At 43.1% G+C, this 18,797-nt stretch overlaps 1 protein-coding gene across 1 annotated transcript; it reads left to right on the plus strand.

Moving 5' to 3' along the window:
- Positions 1-2,721: 2,721 nt before the first annotated feature.
- LOC310993841 (uncharacterized protein) lies at positions 2,722-9,812 on the plus strand (the record flags this gene model as incomplete). Its single annotated transcript, XM_083982325.1, has 4 exons — positions 2,722-4,107; positions 5,585-5,772; positions 5,823-5,901; positions 8,412-9,812. The coding sequence occupies 4 exons, from the start codon at positions 2,722-2,724 to the stop codon at positions 9,810-9,812; spliced, it is 3,054 nt and encodes a 1,017-aa protein (XP_083838451.1).
- Positions 9,813-18,797: the final 8,985 nt, after the last annotated feature.

The following is an 18,797-nucleotide window of genomic DNA, read 5'->3' on the forward strand; positions in this document are numbered from 1 at the left end:
GTTTTAATTCAGGGACTCACAGCTGGGATGTACAGGTTGGAGACAGTATACGGTGGACACTGGGTGTGAGTCCAGAGTCTGTGCAGAGGAAGGGAAACGAGATAGGATCTGCATCTTGGAGAATATTTTTCAGTGTGGATAAATGCGAAGCACGTTCACCATCAGGTCCAGTCACTGTTCTCCCAGTGCAGAAGAAGCTCCAGAGGATCAGAGTGAATCTGGACTTGAACGGAGGAAAACTGTTGTTCTCTGATCCTGATACTAACACACACATACACACCTTCACACACACTTTCACTCAGAAGATGTTTCCATACATTTATACTGGTAGTAACCTTCCATTGAAGCTGTTACCAGTGAAGGTGTCAGTGACAGTGGAGCAGAGCAGTTAGAGATAAGGATGATCATACTGTATAAAGTTTATTTCTTAAAGGGAAGAGTCAGTGAATTGAACCTGTTAAACTGCACCTGTCCTCATGTTGTGTCATTAAACTTTTTTTTTTAATTTTTTTTTTACTACTTTTCATGTGTAAAATATTTTCACTCTATTTTTTAATCTTTATGAGTCATTTCAAATTACGTTTCAAGTTTCAATACTTTATTGCCATGTCAACAACATTGTTGATTGGGATTTGTTTCAGTGGGCTTCACAAACTGACATAAAAACACACACATACATTATGTTCGTTATTATGACTTTGTGTGGAGTGATGAGTTAAAAAATGATAAATTACTGAACATTTGATCAGTTGATCATTGATCAATATATATTTTCAGTTTTTCTCCAGGTGATAAAATGTCAAACATGAAAAGTGATTCTGGTTTAATTACATATGTGAAAAGTTTGTATGCGTTTATTAAATGATCTAAAATGTATCAACGTGTCAATTCATCACAAAAGCTGAATGTACCTTTGTTGCTGTTTTTTATCAACATAATAAAATGTCGTCTTGACTTGGATTCATATTCAGCTTCGTCTTTAACATCTCCTGCATCTACACAACATCCCATTCTCTTTATAATTAGTAGCAGATGTGGAGGAAGTGTTGAGATTAAGTACTACTACACTACAAGTACTCTGCACAGGTACAAGTACTGCACTGAATATTACTGAATATATCATCAGGAATGTTGGCTGATCCATCATGCCAATGCTGATGCAGCATTTTACTGCTGTCATTGGTCAAAGTGGTTTAACAACTTGGTACAAGGCTTCAACTAATGATTACTTCTCTGACTCTGGATCAGTTGTTGACTATTTCACTGACAAACAGGTTAAAACATGCTTCACTGGGTGTTTTCACAGTGTGGTATTGGTATTGATTTATAATACAGTAAAAGATCAGAAAATAGTCAAACACCAAGGTACCAGAACTTCATGTCAGTATAAATAAAGTGATTTCAAACACAAGTCATTGATTTAACCATCATAATTACTCCAATGACTTTGGTCTGTTTTACCAAAAATGTTTTATAATTACCTTAATAGTAAAGGATGATAATTTCCAGGTTCATTACATGTGGGTGGTTTTGTGTTGTCAAAGACGAAAATTAAGAATATGTGAATTTAATGAATATCACTAACGTCCTATTAGCCATAGCAGCCTACACCTGTAAAAATGATTGGAAAATTTAACAGAAAAATAATTACATTTAAGTTATGTAGCCTACAAGCTGGTGAATCAGCAGGTTTCATATTAACTGTAACACATTCACACAAGCACAAAGAAATTCAGAAAACATTTCCACCATTTTGAAAGCACTGTTAACTGCCAGGACTTGTGGCTAGTTTGTCACTGAGAATATAGACGGGTTTCTTGTGTACAAACAATACTAGGTGCACACGCAACCAGGGAGCAAAAGACTGCTTCAGAGTTAACTGTTATCAATGTAGATGCCATATTATTTATAGGGCTGCAGCCGATATCCGAGTATTTGAGTACTCGCTCGGCTTGGGCGGTATCCGATTTTTTTAAAAATGTATATTATTTTTAGTTTTATGACACCGGTGATGCACAGACTCTCGCTGCCTGTAGGACCTTTGGGACCCCGATCCACCCTTACAATGGCCTGGAGCCGTAATCTTCTTTTTTTGGCAAACGGATGAGATCCTCTCGGTTTATTATACAATTTGCATCCATCCTTTTGCCGGTTTGTGCAACACAACAACTCCTTGTCCTTTTCGTTTGCTGCTTGACTCCACTTGTAAACAATGACAAATGTCCCGCTTTCTGCCCCCAGGCTGTGCGCGCACATCTGTGAAGACGTTGCACAGAAACCATATGCACAACAGTAAATAAATGTATTTTTGTATTTATTAAAAACACATGAAAAGGCCTTTTTTAATACGAGGCTTAGAATTGCTCCTACATTCATCTGGACTGAGCTGTTTGACCTTCAGTTACTTTTCAAAGCTCCGCCCCCTCACATAACTCAGCAGAGATAAGAAACAGTTCCTTGCACTTCTTCAGTCCGGGAAAAACAGACTGAAGAAGAGACGATCAGATTCAGCTTCGGACCAAACAAACAACTTCCTGAGAGTGAGTCCAGCTACAACACTGCTGCTTCAACCTGCTGACACTCCACACACTGAAGGTGAGTTTGACTAAAACCTGGACTCAGAGTCACAGTAAACTAAAGTCTAGTCAGTAGAGGAGGGAGGGGAGCCATGACTGACTCCATTTTCTGGCTGCTGTGTTTTCAGCTTCGCTCACAGACTAAATGGCTTCCAGATCAGAGGAGGATCTCTGCTGTCCGGTCTGTAAGGAGATCTTCAGAGATCCTGTTGTTTTGTCCTGCAGCCACAGCTTTTGTAAAGACTGTCTGCAGAGCTGGTGGAGAGTGAAACAAGATCCACTGTGTCCAGTTTGTAAGACAAGATGTTCAAGAAAGAAACCACCCTGTAACCTGGTGTTGAAGAACCTGTGTGAGAGCTTCTTACTAGAGAGGGAGCAGATATCTTCAGAGGCTCTCTGCAGTCTGCACTCTGAGAAACTCAAACTCTTCTGTCTGGACCATCAGCAGCCAGTGTGTCTCATCTGCAGAGATTCAGAAACACACACCAACCACAGATTCAGACCCATCAATGAAGCTGCTTTGAAACTCAAGAAGGAACTTGAGGAAACTCTGGAGCCCTTAAAGAAGAAGTTAAAGGGTTTTGAAGAAGTTCAAGTGAAGTTTGGTCGAACAGCAGAACACATTAAGGTCCAGGCCCGACACACAGAGAGGCAGATTAAGGAGCAGTTCAAGAAGCTTCACCAGTTTCTAGAAGAGGAAGAGGAGGCCAGGGTGGCTGCACTGAGGGAGGAAGAGGAGCAGAAGAGTCAGAGGATGAAGGAGAAGATGGAGGCTCTGAGCAGAGAGATAGCAGCTCTTTCACACACAGTCAGAGCCACAGAGGACGAGCTGAGAGCTGAAGACGTCTCATTCCTGCTCAACTACAAGGCTGCAGTGGAAAGAGTCCAGCAGCGCCCCCTGCTGGAGGATCTACAGCTAGACTCAGGAGCTCTGATAGACCAGGCCAAACACCTGGGCAACCTGGCCTTCAACATCTGGAACAAGATGAAGGACATGGTCTCCTACAGTCCTGTGGTTCTGGACCCAAACACTGCTCATCCAGTACTCATCCTGTCTGGAGATCTGACCAGTCTGAGACTAGGAGGAGACAAACAGCAGCTTCCTGACAATCCAGAGAGGTTTGATACTTACTGCTCTGTCCTGGGCTCTGGGGGTTTTAACTCAGGGACTCACAGCTGGGATGTCGAGGTCGGAGACGGTAAATGGTGGTCACTGGGTGTGTTAACAGAGTCTGTGCAGAGGAAGGGAAAGAAGATAGGGTCTGGATTATGGATCTTATGGTTGAATGAAGGTAATTACTCAGCAGGTTCACCATCAACTCAAGTCATTGATCTCCCAGAGCAGAAGAAGTTCCAGAGGATCAGAGTGAATCTGGACTTCAACAGAGGAAAACTGTCGTTCTCTGATCCTGATACTAACACACACATACACACCTTCACACACCCTTTCACTCAGAAGATGTTTCCATTCATTGCCACTGTTAGAAACGTCCCATTGAAGCTGTTGCCAGTGAAGGTGTCAGTGACAGTGGAGCAGAGCAGTTAGAGATAAAGAGGATGATCATATTTATAATGTTGTTCATTTCTTAAAGGGAAAAGTCAGTGAATTGAACCTGTTAAACTGCACCTGTCCTCCTGCTGCCTCATTATTACACTTTTCCTTTTTTACTACTTTTAATCTGTAAAACATATTCACTCTTTTTTATCTGTATAATTAATTTCATATTACGTTTGTTATCATAACTTTGTATGGAGTGAAGAGTTTAAAAAAAAAAAAGATAAAATACTGACCACTTGATCAGTTGATCACTTTCTTCTTGTTTAATTACATATGTGAAATGTTTGTATCTGTTCATATTAAATGATCTAAAATGTATCAACGTGTCAGTTCATCACAAAAGCTTAATGTAGGCTACATTCTTTCCTGTTTTTCATCAACATAATAAAATGTTTTCTTGACTTGGATTCACATTCAGCTTCGTCTTTAACGTTTCCTGCATCTACACAACATCCAATTCCCTTTATAATTAGCAGCAGAGGTGGAGGAAGTGTTGAGATTAAGTACTAATACAACACTACAAGTACTCTGCACAGTATAAGTACTGCACTGAATATGCAGGAATGTTGGCTGATCCATCATGTCAATGCTGATGCAGCATTTTATTGTTGTCGCTGGTCAAAGTGGTTTAACAACTTGGTACAAGGCTTCAAGTAATGATTACTTCTCTGATTCTGGATCAGTTGTTGACTATTTCATTGATAAACAGGTTAAAACATGCATCATTGGGTGTTTTCACAGTGTGGTATTGGTATTTATGTATTATACAGTAAAATATCAGAAAATAGTCAGACACCAAGGTACCAGAAAGTGATTCAAACACAAGTTACAAGTCATTTGTTCAACCATCATAATTACTCCACAGCTGTTTAATTCAAGTAAAACATCCTGCATGGTTCCTCTTAAACTATAACTGGTTTCACTGAAAATGAGCATGTGGTCTGAGTGTGGACTGGATTTGAACTCCCATCCATCCTGTGTTTCCTAAGAAGCTGACAAATGGCTCCACCTGGTGTCAGATAGTTAGTTACAATCAGCTCAGCATCAGTCATGAGACAGAGGACAGGTTGATGTGAGCAGGTGTTGAGTCGTTGAAGAGAGAGGTGTGAAGTTTGTGAATGGTTAATTGTATTTGTGCATTTGTTCATTGATTATTGTTCATTATCTTAATTACTTTGGTCTGTTTTACTAAGATTGTTTTTATAATTACCTTAAAAATAAAGGATGATAATTTCCAAGTTTATTACATGTGGGTGGTTTTGTGTTGTCAATGACAAAAATGAAGAATATGTTAATTTAATGAATATTGCTAACATATTAGCCGTAGCAGCCGACAGGTGACAGCAGAGACCTTGGCTGGGTCCATCTGGATGTTGCTTTGTGCCACAGTGTTCCCAAGGAAAGACACTGAAGAGACATGGAACTCACATTTATCTGCTTTCACATACAGGGAGTTCTCCAGGAGGTGCTGGAGTGCAGACTGGACATGGTGGATGTGTTGCTCCTTGGACTGGGAGAAGATGAGGATGTAGTAATTAAGATAAACAAAGACATAAAGATTGAGCATGGCTTGGAGCACTTTGTTTATCACTGCCTGGAAGACGGCAGGGGCATTGGTCAGCTGAACGGCATTATGAGGTATTCATAATGTCCATTTGAGGTGTTGAATGCCATCTTCCAATCATCAGGCATGAGAGCAAAGACAATCTGGCAAAGAGTGAGTGGAGTGAGGCTGCATCTACTGGCTTGATTGGAGATGGTGAGCAGGTGAGAGCAGCAGGTGAAAGCTGAACTGATGAGGGGTGTGGCTGAGCAGCAGAGCAGGGGGAGGGGCAGAGCAGACTGTGACACTCTGGCTGTAGTCATCACCTGTGAATTTCCAGCCGCTCTTCCTCCATCTCCTCCAGTCTTTCTACTGTCTGTCACCTGACAAAAATATGTTGATGGCATGCATGACATATGAACAGATAAATTAGGGATACAACGATAAGAGTTTGATGTTACAATTTAGTTTATCTTAAAGGAATTTTAAATCGAAAGCAACTGGACTAGGTTATTTGTCTGGGAAGACGTTTCACCTCTCATCCAAGAGGCTTCATCAGTTCATGCTCGCATTTGACCAGGCTGGGACTGGTCCAACTATCTGGTGTGGAGACCCAGGTTTTTAACCTCTGGGAGGGGCTTTCACAAGGCTGATGATGTCACTGGGTCCCTGGGTTCCTCAGTCGATGTGAGGGTCAAAGGGCAGAGGATGTTGTTATGATGCCATGTAAAGTCCTTTGAGACAAACTGTTTATAAATTGATTGATTGAAAACTTTATTGAACAAAAAACATCAAACAAGTGTTCAAAAGGATTAAAAACACAATAAAGCCCAAAAGGCTTGTTTCCATTGTGGTCCTATTAGATGGTAGACTGTACACATGGATTTAAAACAAGAAAGACAAGCACACAACACATAGACTAAAAACATGAGAGGGAGTCACTAAGGCACATAGACTACAACATTAGGGAGAAAGACCAACAATAAAATGGATAAAACAAGAGACTGGGTCCCAAACAGAGACAGCAAAACATAAAACAGACACACAAACAAACAAACAAACAATCAAACAATAATCTGGTGCTTCACAAAACAGGCTATACAAATAAAGACCAGTCCCAGCCTGGTCAGATGCGAGCATGAACTGATGAAGCCTCTTGGATGAGAGGTGAAACGTCTTCCTAGACAAATAACCAAGTCCAGTTGCTTTCGATTTAAAATTCCTTTGAGACGCTATGACCTGGACAAATGAGAATATGCACAGGCTATACAAATAAAATTGCCTTGCCTCGCCTTTGCGCTCCATGTGCCAACGACAGTCGTTAGAGTGACTGTATTTGGTGGAAAGTTGGTTTCGACTTCATTAGTGCCCTATTGTGTTATAATGACAGTCGTTGGAGTCACAGGCCACTTGTGAACAGTTGTTTGAAAGGGCAGCATTGTAAATTGGAGATATGTGGTGTCTGAGACCTCCTCCCCTATTGATGGATGGTTTCTCTATGGCTTCTTTAACTACTCTACCATCTGTCCTCTCTGTCTAGGGTGTGAACATTGCTGTCCTCAAAGAAGTGGGCTTTCTCCTTGAGATGTAAATGGTCTGCAGAGTCCAGGCCTTAGGAGTTGGCTCTCCTGTGGGGGCCATGTGTTTATGCAGTGGTTGTTTTGTTTCTCCAATTTAGAGGTCTTTGCATTCCTCGTTGCATTGGACTGCATAAACCAGATTGCTTTTGCGGGTGTGTGGTATTCTGTCCTCAGGGCTGCCGCAATGGGGGTGCAAACAAGGCGACCACCTCGGGCATCGCGCTTTGGAGGCCTCCCAGCTAATCTCCTGATTTTACATTGAAGGAAACAAGTAAGATTGTGGGGGATATTTGCCACAGTGTTTGGCAACCCTGGTCTGCCTGCACGCTGCGAGGCAGTAATACGCCAAGTTACAGGCAGGGTTAGGCCACCGGGGTGATTTTGCCACCTTGATCATAGCACATGGGGGCCATTTCGTATGTAGCGCCAGGATCTGCGCCGGTACCGTGTGTCCTCCTGTATTTTATCCGGGTCGCTACCGGGGTTTTATTAAAAAAACAAACAACCTTCGTTGCGGTGGAGCTGAGAACAGTTTTCCTCTCCTACAGCTGACATGTGGTCTGTCACAGTCTCAAAACTCACTCACCTATAAAAGACGTGCAAACCTACCTGCTAAAGGGTCTTTTGACATTTTTTTTTATTGTCCTCAATGGTAAACATTAAACAGAATCATTTATTGACTATCAAAGAAACAAGATTTTCAGAACAAGGCTCCTTCATCAGGTTTAAAGTACAAGGCAAGAAATTATGACAATTTATACACCATGTTGGCAAGTAGCCTATGTAAATGTGATGGGCCGGGGAGCACTACTTCATCTTGGGCCTCGCATATCTCCCAATCGGCCCTGGCTCCGCCCCCTCACATAACTCACCAGAGACAAAGAAACAGTTCCTTGCACTTCCACTTCAGTCCTGGAGAAGCAGACTGAAGAAGAGACGATCAGATTCAGCTTCAGACCAAACTAACAACTTCCTGTGAGTGAGTCCAGCTACAACACTGCTGCTTCAACCTGCTGACACTCCACACACTGAAGGTGAGTTTGACTAAAACCTGGACTCAGAGTCACAGTAAACTTAAGTCTAGTCAGAGGAGGGAGGGCCATGACTGACTCTACTTCCTGTCTGCTGTGTTTTCAGCTTCACTCACAGACTAAATGGCTTCCCGATTAGAGGAGGATCTCTGCTGTCCGGTCTGTACGGAGGTCTTCAGAGATCCTGTTGTTCTGTCCTGCAGCCACAGCTTCTGTAAAGACTGTCTGAAAAGCTGGTGGAGAGAGAAACAAGATCCACTGTGTCCAGTTTGTAAGACAAGATCTTCAAGAAACCAACCACCCTGTAACCTGGTGTTGAAGAACCTGTGTGAGAGCTTCTTACTAGAGAGGGAGCAGAGATCTTCAGAGGCTCTCTGCAGTCTGCACTCTGAGAAACTCAAACTCTTCTGTCTGGACCATCAGCAGCCAGTGTGTCTCATCAGCAGAGATTCAAAAACACACACCAACTACAGAATCAGACCCATCAATGAAGCTGCTTTGAAACTCAAGAAGGAACTTGAGGAAACTCTGGAGCCCTTAAAGAAGAAGTTAAAGGGTTTTGAAGAAGTTCAAGTGAAGTTTGGTCGAACAGCAAAACACATTAAGGTCCAGGCCCGACACACAGAGAGGCAGATTAAGGATCAGTTCAAGAAGCTTCACCAGTTTCTAGAAGAGGAAGAGGAGGCCAGGATGGCTGCACTGAGGGAGGAAGAGGAGCAGAAGAGTCAGAGGATGAAGGAGAAGATGGAGGCTCTGAGCAGAGAGATAGCAGCTCTTTCACACACAGTCAGAGCCACAGAGGACGAGCTGAGAGCTGAAGACGTCTCATTCCTGCTCAACTACAAGGCTGCAGTGGAAAGAGTCCAGCAGCGCCCCCTGCTGGAGGATCCACAGCTGGACTCAGGAGCTCTGATAGACCAGGCCAAACATCTGGGCAACCTGACCTTCAACATCTGGAACAAGATGAAGGACATGGTCTCCTACAGTCCTGTGGTTCTGGACCCAAACACTGCTCATCCAAGACTCATCCTGTCTGGAGATCTGACCAGTGTGAGACTAGGAGGAGACAAACAGCAGCTTCCTGACAATCCAGAGAGATTTGATACTTACTGCTCTGTCCTGGGCTCTCAGGGTTTTAACTCTGGGACTCACAGCTGGGATGTCGAGGTTGGAGACAATACATGGTGGATACTAGGTGTGATACCAGAGTCTGTGCAGAGGAAGGGAAAGGAGATATGGTCTGGAATATGGGCAATAGGGTTCAGTGTGGATAAATACATAGCATGTTCACCATCAGCTCCAGCCACTGATCTCCCAGTGCAGAAGAAGCTCCAGAGGATCAGAGTGAATCTGGACTTCAACAGAGGAAAACTGTCGTTCTCTGATCCTGATACTAACACACACATACACACCTTCACACACACTTTCACTCAGAAGATGTTTCCACTCATTGCCACTGTTAGAAACGTCCCATTGAAGCTGTTGCCAGTGAAGGTGTCAGTGACAGTGGAGCAGAGCAGTTAGAGATAAAGAGGATGATCATATTTATAATGTTGTTCATTTCTTAAAGGGAAAAGTCAGTGAATTGAACCTGTTAAACTGCACCTGTCCTCCTGCTGCCTCATTATTACACTTTTCCTTTTTACTACTTTTAATCTGTAAAACATATTCACTCTTTTTTATCTGTATAATTAATTTCATATTACGTTTGTTATCATGACTTTGTATGGAGTGAAAAGTAAAAAAAAAAAAAAGATAAATTACTGACCACTTGATCAGTTGATCACTTTCTTCTTGTTTAATTACATATGTGAAATGTTTGTATCTGTTCATATTAAATGATCTAAAATGTATCAACGTGTCAGTTCATCACAAAAGCTTAATGTAGGCTACATTCTTTCCTGTTTTTCATCAACATAATAAAATGTTTTCTTGACTTGGATTCACATTCAGCTTCGTCTTTAACGTTTCCTGCATCTACACAACATCCAATTCCCTTTATAATTAGCAGCAGAGGTGGAGGAAGTGTTGAGATTAAGTACTAATACAACACTACAAGTACTCTGCACAGTATAAGTACTGCACTGAATATGCAGGAATGTTGGCTGATCCATCATGTCAATGCTGATGCAGCATTTTATTGTTGTCGCTGGTCAAAGTGGTTTAACAACTTGGTACAAGGCTTCAAGTAATGATTACTTCTCTGATTCTGGATCAGTTGTTGACTATTTCATTGATAAACAGGTTAAAACATGCATCATTGGGTGTTTTCACAGTGTGGTATTGGTATTTATGTATTATACAGTAAAATATCAGAAAATAGTCAAACACCAAGGTACCAGAAAGTGATTCAAACACAAGTTACAAGTCATTTGTTCAACCATCATAATTACTCCACAGCTGTTTAATTCAAGTAAAAAATCCTGCATGGTTCCTCTTAAACTATAACTGGTTTCACTGAAAATGAGCATGTGGTCTGAGTGTGGACTGGATTTGAACTCCCATCCATCCTGTGTTTCCTAAGAAGCTGACAAATGGCTCCACCTGGTGTCAGATAGTTAGTTACAATCAGCTCAGCATCAGTCATGAGACAGAGGACAGGTTGATGTGAGCAGGTGTTGAGTCGTTGAAGAGAGAGGTGTGAAGTTTGTGAATGGTTAATTGTATTTGTGCATTTGTTCATTGATTATTGTTCATTATCTTAATTACTTTGGTCTGTTTTACTAAGATTGTTTTTATAATTACCTTAAAAATAAAGGATGATAATTTCCAAGTTTATTACATGTGGGTGGTTTTGTGTTGTCAATGACAAAAATGAAGAATATGTTAATTTAATGAATATTGCTAAATATTAGCCGTAGCAGCCGACAGGTGACAGCAGAGACCTTGGCTGGGTCCATCTGGATGTTGCTTTGTGCCACAGTGTTCCCAAGGAAAGACACTGAAGAGACATGGAACTCACATTTATCTGCTTTCACATACAGGGAGTTCTCCAGGAGGTGCTGGAGTGCAGACTGGACATGGTGGATGTGTTGCTCCTTGGACTGGGAGAAGATGAGGATGTAATTAAGATAAACAAAGACATAAAGATTGAGCATAGCTTGGAGCACTTTGTTTATCACTGCCTGGAAGACGGCAGGGGCATTGGTCAGCTGAACGGCATTATGAGGTCATCATAATGTCCATTTTAGGTGTTGAATGCCATCTTCCAATCATCAGGCATGAGAGCAAAGACAATCTGGCAAAGAGTGAGTGGAGTGAGGCTGCATCTACTGGCTTGATTGGAGATGGTGAGCAGGTGAGAGCAGCAGGTGAAAGCTGAACTGATGAGGGGTGTGGCTGAGCAGCAGAGCAGGGGGAGGGGCAGAGCAGACTGTGACACTCTGGCTGTAGTCATCACCTGTGAATTTCCAGCTGCTCTTCCTCCATCTCCTCCAGTCTTTCTACTGTCTGTCACCTGACAAAAATATGTTGATGGCATGCATGACATATAAACAGATAAATTAGGGATACAACGATAAGAGTTTGATGTTATAATAATTACCTGAACAAAAAAGACTTTTACTTTCACACAATTATTACGTTTAATTTATTCCTAGCTTGTGTTATTAATCTACATGAGTTTATCTCAAAGGAATTTTAAATCGAAAGCAACTGGACTAGGTTATTTGTCTGGGAAGACGTTTCACCTCTCATCCAAGAGGCTTCATCAGTTCATGCTCGCATTTGACCAGGCTGGGACTGGTCCAACTATCTGGTGTGGAGACCCAGGTTTTTAACCTCTGGGAGGGGCTTTCACAAGGCTGATGATGTCACTGGGTCCCTGGGTTCCTCAGTTGATGTGAGGGTCAAAGGGCAGAGGATGTTGTTATGATGCCATGTAAAGTCCTTTGAGACAAACTGTTTATAAATTGATTGATTGAAAACTTTATTGAACAAAAAACATCAAACAAGTGTTCAAAAGGATTAAAAACACAATAAAGCCCAAAGGCTTGTTTCCATTGTGGTCCTATTAGATGGTAGACGGTACACATGGATTTAAAACAAGAAAGACAGGCACACAACACATAGACTAAAAACATGAGAGGGAGTCACTAAGGCACATAGACTACAACATTAGGGAGAAAGACCAACAATAAAATGGATAAAACAAGAGACTGGGTCCCAAACAGAGACAGCAAAACATAAAACAGACACACAAACAAACAAACAAACAAACAAACAAACAATAATCTGGTGCTTCACAAAACAGGCTATACAAATAAAGACCAGTCCCAGCCTGGTCAGATGCGAGTGTGACCGGGTGAGTCATCTCCCTCCTGGTCACTGCATGGCGCTGTTGTCAGCCTGGCGCAGGTTAATGGGGGGACGGCACTGTTAGGTGATTAAAACAGCTGTGTTGGTCGACATTTTCCCTCTCTGCTTCTGCTGTGCGGTGCGTCCGGTGAGCTGGCCGGCGTGCTTGTTTGTGTCCTCCCGTCGTACCATTAAGGTAGGAATTCTGCATATTTGCTGGTTTGTGTTTGCTGTTATTGGGCCTGAGGCCTCATCCCTTTGCTCCGTTGCAGTGTTGGAGCAACGGCGAGCTGGTGGAGCGACGCTGTGTGTGTGATTGGGACAGGTGTGTTTGGTCGCTGTTCTCCCTCTCTGCCTCTGCTGTGCGGCGCGTTCGGTGAGCGGGCTGGCGTGCATGCCCGAGTCTCCCTGTCATATCACTAAGGTAAGCATGCCGTGTTAGTTATTGTTTGGTGTTTTACTTTTATTGGCCCTGGGGCTTCATCCTCCCGCTCCGTTGCAGTGCTCGGAGCGGCGGTGAGCCGGAGGGAGCGAGCGGTTCTGGTGGGCGCGTGTTGGGTGCAGTAGAGCTCAGAGGTAGGCTGCTCTAATTGTCTGCTGTTGCAGTTTTACATCATTGCACTAGTTGTGACACTGTCTCTCTTGCTTTACAGCGGGGCGCTGTAACCAGCGGCCCCCACTCTCCTAGTTCTGCACACTATCCTGCGTCCTGGTGTGTTCCGTTCATCGGCCACCATGATGTTTGCTGCTGTTTTGTTTGGCTCGATTACATGGTTTTGATTAAATGATTGTTGTTGCCGACGATAGTGACCTCGGAGACATTTAACAATTTATTTCTTTTCTTTCTTGTTTTCCTTTTTCTTTTGTGGGGGGGGCGGGTTTGATAATTGTTTAATTGTTCTCTAATTTGTATTTGAATATTTTAAGAAGACTTCATTATGTTGGTTTTGTATTATAAATAATATCTAATTGTTCTTGGTGTGTGTGTGTGTGAGGAGGTCAGCTAGACTGCGGCCATCTTAATTTTTCCCTCTCTCCCTGTGGACAGGTGCTGTAGTCCAGCGCGGCGGCCCAATCCCTGGTGGTGGCTTCTTCACTTCTCCATTGCGTGTGTATGCAGTGTCACGGGTGATATTATTTTTCTTGGTTTGTTTCTCCTTCCCCTTGGTTTGGTTTAAGGTTGCCGTGGCTGGCCCAGCCCTGTCCATTCCCCCTTTCTTTGGCCCAGTCTTTTGTGAATGTGAAATATTTTGGCAACTATTGAAGTTTTATAGAAACAATATTGTGACAATAAATTATTATTCTTTTTATACCTGAACTCTCCCCTGTGGTGATTCGAGCCTGCGTGACCTTTTTCATTTTTATAAAAAACAGTAACTATTTCCTGGGGCGAAACTCCCCAGGTGGCGTTGTTGGCAACCACTCACCACTACTCACCACTCCACCTCGCCACACGAGCATGAACTGATGAAGCCTCTTGGATGAGAGGTGAAACGTCTTCCTAGACAAATAACCAAGTCCAGTTGCTTTCGATTTAAAATTCCTTTGAGACGCTATGACCTGGACAAATGAGAATATGCACAGGCTATACAAATAAAATTGCCTTGCCTCGCCTTTGCGCTCCATGTGCCAACGACAGTCGTTAGAGTGACTGTATTTGGTGGAAAGTTGGTTTCGACTTCATTAGTGCCCTATTGTGTTATAATGACAGTCGTTGGAGTCACAGGCCACTTGTGAACAGTTGTTTGAAAGGGCAGCATTGTAAATTGGAGATAGGTGGTGTCTGAGACCTCCTCCCCTATTGAGGGATGGTTTCTCTACTTTTACATAGATGGCTTCTTTAACTCCTCTACCATCTGTCCTCTCTGTCTAGGATGTGAACATTGCTGTCCTCAAAGGAGTGGGCTTTCTCCTTGAGATGTAAATGGTCTGCAGAGTCCAGGCCTGAGGAGTTGGCTCTCCTGTGTGGGGCCATGCGTTTGTGCAGTAGTTGGTTTGTTTCTCCAAATTAGATCGTCTTTGCATTCCTCGTTGCATTGGACTGCATAAACCAGATTGCTTTTGCGGGTGTCTGGTGTTCTGTCCTCAGGGCCGCCGCAATGGGGGTGCAAACAAGGCGACCGCCTCTGGCCTCGCGCTTTGGAGGCCTCGCAGCAGGAGAGGGGGGGGGGAAACTGTCTGTAATTTCTCTAGCTAATCTCCCGATTTTACATTGAAGGAAACAAGTAAGATTGTGGGGGATATTTGCCACAGTGTTTGGCAACCCTTACGCCAAGTTACAGGCAGGGTTAGGCCACCGGGGTGATTTTGCCGCCTTGATCATAGCACATGGGGTCATTTCGTATGTAGCGTCAGGATCTGCGCCGGTACCGTGTGTCCTCCTGTATTTTAGCCGGGTCGCTACCGGGGTTTTATTTCAAAACAACCTTTGTCGCGGTGGAGCTGAGAACAGTTTTCCTCTCCTACAGCTGACATGTGGTCTGTCACAGTCTCAAAACTCACTCACCCATAAAAGACGTGCAAACCTACCTGCTAAAGGGTCTTTTGACTTTTTTTTTTATTGTCCTCAATGGTAAACATTAAACAGAATAATTTATTGACTATCAAAGAAACAAGATTTTCAGAACAAGGTTCCTTCATCAGGTTTTAAGTACAAGGCAAGAAATGATGACAATTTATACACCATGTTGGCAAGTAGCCTATGTAGATGTGATGGGCCGGGGAGCACTACTTCATCTTGGGCCTCGCATATCTCCCAATCGGCCCTGGCTCCGCCCCCTCACATCACTCACCAGAGACAAAGAAACAGTTCCTTGCACTTCCACTTCAGTCCCGGAGAAGCAGACGGAAGAAGAGACGATCAGATTCAGCTTCAGACCAAACTAACAACTTCCTGTGAGTGAATCCAGCTACAACACTGCTGCTTCAACCTGCTGACACTCTACACATTGAAGGTGAGTTAAGTTTGACTAAAACATGGGCTCAGAGTCACAGTAAACTTCAGTCTAGTTCAGGGGTCTGGCAACCTTTAGCATTAAAAGAGCCATTTGGGCCCTTTCCCACCATATCAAAACCCATTCAGAGCCTCTGAACTTCACTGCACGGGTTGTAAGACGTCACTTTGATTATCACGATTGCAAGCTCTCATCTGACATCTCATCGCATATTTTGATTGACAAAATATTGAAACAAGTTTTATTTTAATGTCACATGAGCACCTGAATGTCCAAAGAAATAACTATTACAATGGACAAAAAAAATGAATGGCCATTATTTAGCCTCCTATCTTTTTTTTCCCCCCCCAAATGAGCTTGTCCTCTCTAAACCACAAGAGCCACAACAGAGGGACGAAAGAGGAGCCGCAGGTTGCCGACCTCTGGCCTAGTCAGTAGAGGAGGGAGGGGAGGGGAGCCATGACTGACTCTACTTCATGTCTGCTGTGTTTTCATCTTCACTCACAGACTAAATGGCTTCCAGATCAGAGGAGGATCTCTGCTGTCCGGTCTGTAAGGAGATCTTCAGAGATCCTGTTGTTCTGACTTGCAGCCACAGCTTCTGTAAAGACTGCCTGAAGAGCTGGTGGAGAGTGAAACAAGATCCACTGTGTCCAGTTTGTAAGACAAGATCTTCAAGAAACCAACCACCCTGTAACCTGGTGTTGAAGAACCTGTGTGAGAGCTTCTTACTAGAGAGAGAGCAGAGATCTTCAGAGGCTCTCTGCAGTCTGCACTCTGAGAAACTCAAACTCTTCTGTCTGGACCATCAGCAGCCAGTGTGTCTCATCTGCAGAGATTCAAAAACACACACCAACCACAGATTTAGACCCATCAATGAAGCTGCTTTGAAACTCAAGAAGGAACTTGAGGAAACTCTGGAGCCCTTAAAGAAGAAGTTAAAGGGTTTTGAAGAAGTTCAAGTGAAGTTTGATCAAACAGCAAAATACATTAAGGCCCAGGCCCGACACACAGAGAGGCAGATTAAGGAGCAGTTTAAGAAGCTTCACCAGTTTCTAGTAGAGGAAGAGGAGGCCAGGATGGCTGCACTGAGGGAGGAAGAGGAGCAGAAGAGTCAGAGGATGAAGGAGAAGATGGAGGCTCTGAGCAGAGAGATAGCAGCTCTTTCACACACAGTCAGGGCCACAGAGGACGAGCTAAGAGCTGAAGACGTCTCATTCCTGCTCAACTACAAGGCTGCAGTGGAAAGAGTCCAGCAGCGCCCCCTGCTGGAGGATCCACAGCTGGACTCAGGAGCTCTGATAGACCAGGCCAAACACCTGGGCAACCTGACCTTCAACATCTGGAACAAGATGAAGGACATGGTCTCCTACAGTCCTGTGGTTCTGGACCCAAACACTGCTCATCCAGAACTCATCCTGTCTGGAGATCTGACCAGTGTGAGACTGGGAGATGAACAGCCGCTTCCTTACAATCCAGAGAGGATTGAGTATTACTGCTCTGTCCTGGGCTCTGAGGGTTTTTTTTTTTGAAAAAATGGATGTCTGAATTAGAAGAAAAAAAAACATAAGAACCATCAGAGCAACACTGCCAGCATGAATTCATTTCTGAAGCCATAGGATGGTCCAAACTAAATCAAATATAACTTTATTCATTATAATAGGCTACATCCCCTGTGTACTGCTTTCATTCTCATTCAAGCTTTTTTCTCTCCTCCTTTTCTCACCTGCAGCACAAGGAGAGCAGGGCATCAAACATAACAACACTAAAGTATATGTGCGTCAACCAACCATGCCCCTTGCGCTCCACACTCAAACATACCGGTACACACACAATTCCACATGCAGGAACAAGAGGAACAATCAAATCAGTTGGGAGTAGGGATGCACATGTTTAACCGTTTAACTGATAACAAGAACTTTGACCGGTTATTTTTTTAATTTTTTTAATTAGCTATATATCGTCAACTCATGGGGGCGTGTCAACACATGCAGACTTCCATGTGCCTTCAGTCATATTTCCCAGCAAAAAGTTATACAGGAGGACTGACAGTAGCCTATGTGCTGTGCAGTCCCCGTGAAGGAAGATCAGACAACAAATGTAGCCTACACAGACATACAGTAGATGTGCATCACCTGTAATAACAGTGCTGCGCAATAATAACTGTTCCTCTCTCTTCAGCCTGGTGTTTGGCTGCATTTAGTATAAAAACAGTTAAACATTGGATGATTTAACCTCCATATGAGTGCGATCAGCTGAGACAGAGCTCAGTGGATGTGGCAATCAGCTGTTGCAGAGCACGTGTATGTTTAACGGCAAAAAAAAAAGCGATCGCCCCCGCAAGCGTTGTAATCTCATCGGTTTATTCGGTTAATGGGCGTCGGTTATCGGTCAGAAAGAAAATTCTAAATGTGCATCCCTAATTGGGAGTCCATGGTCCGGTCCATGTAGATATTCATATAGGCTACTGTGCCACACATTGGCGGGTGTTGGTGGTTTATTACATAATGCACCAAATTATTACATTTTCTTCATTAAAAAGTGCAACACCTGCAATTTGTAATAAGTGACGCAAAATGTAACAACTTATTACAAAATGCGGCAAAGTTTATTACATATTGCGTTCAAGATTTTTATTACAAAATGTGGCAGATTATTACAAAATGCGGCGTTATTACATAATGACTTGAAGATTTATTACATTATTACATAATGCGGCTTTACAAGGTGCGTGAACAAATAACAAGATTCATATTCAAGTTTTTATGCATAAGAAATACATATTCAACCTAAAGCACATGAGGAGGTATAAGTACATGCGCGGATATTTAACGACTGTACTATGTAGGCTACTGTACTGAATGTGTGATTCGCTCCAAGCGACAGTGGTAAAGCAACTAAAAGATGTTTAAATTCCCGCTGTAGAGCTGTTAATATGTCACTTTATTACGTTTTAATATTTTTTTCGGAGAGAATCTAATCGTGTAGATCCCTAGTTTGTGGTTAGTTTATCCAAATAACGCCTGTTTGCTCCGACGTGGGAGCAGCCGTAGCAGCAGCAGCAGCTCGTCACAGAGGTAGCTGCTGCCGGTGACACCGGTCTGTTGACGTGATGGTCAGCCTGCGTCGTTGCCGTCATCCCGCGGGGAGAAAACGAGCCGAGTAACTTACCCGCAGGTTTTTAGAGGTTTACCACTGGCTGGTTTAATTCTTTTTAGGAGATTAATGTTGGTCTCATTGATGAAACCTAACAACTGTG

Source organism: Trachurus trachurus, assembly GCF_905171665.1.
Source record: "Trachurus trachurus genome assembly, chromosome: 11".
NCBI lineage: Eukaryota > Metazoa > Chordata > Actinopteri > Carangiformes > Carangidae > Trachurus > Trachurus trachurus.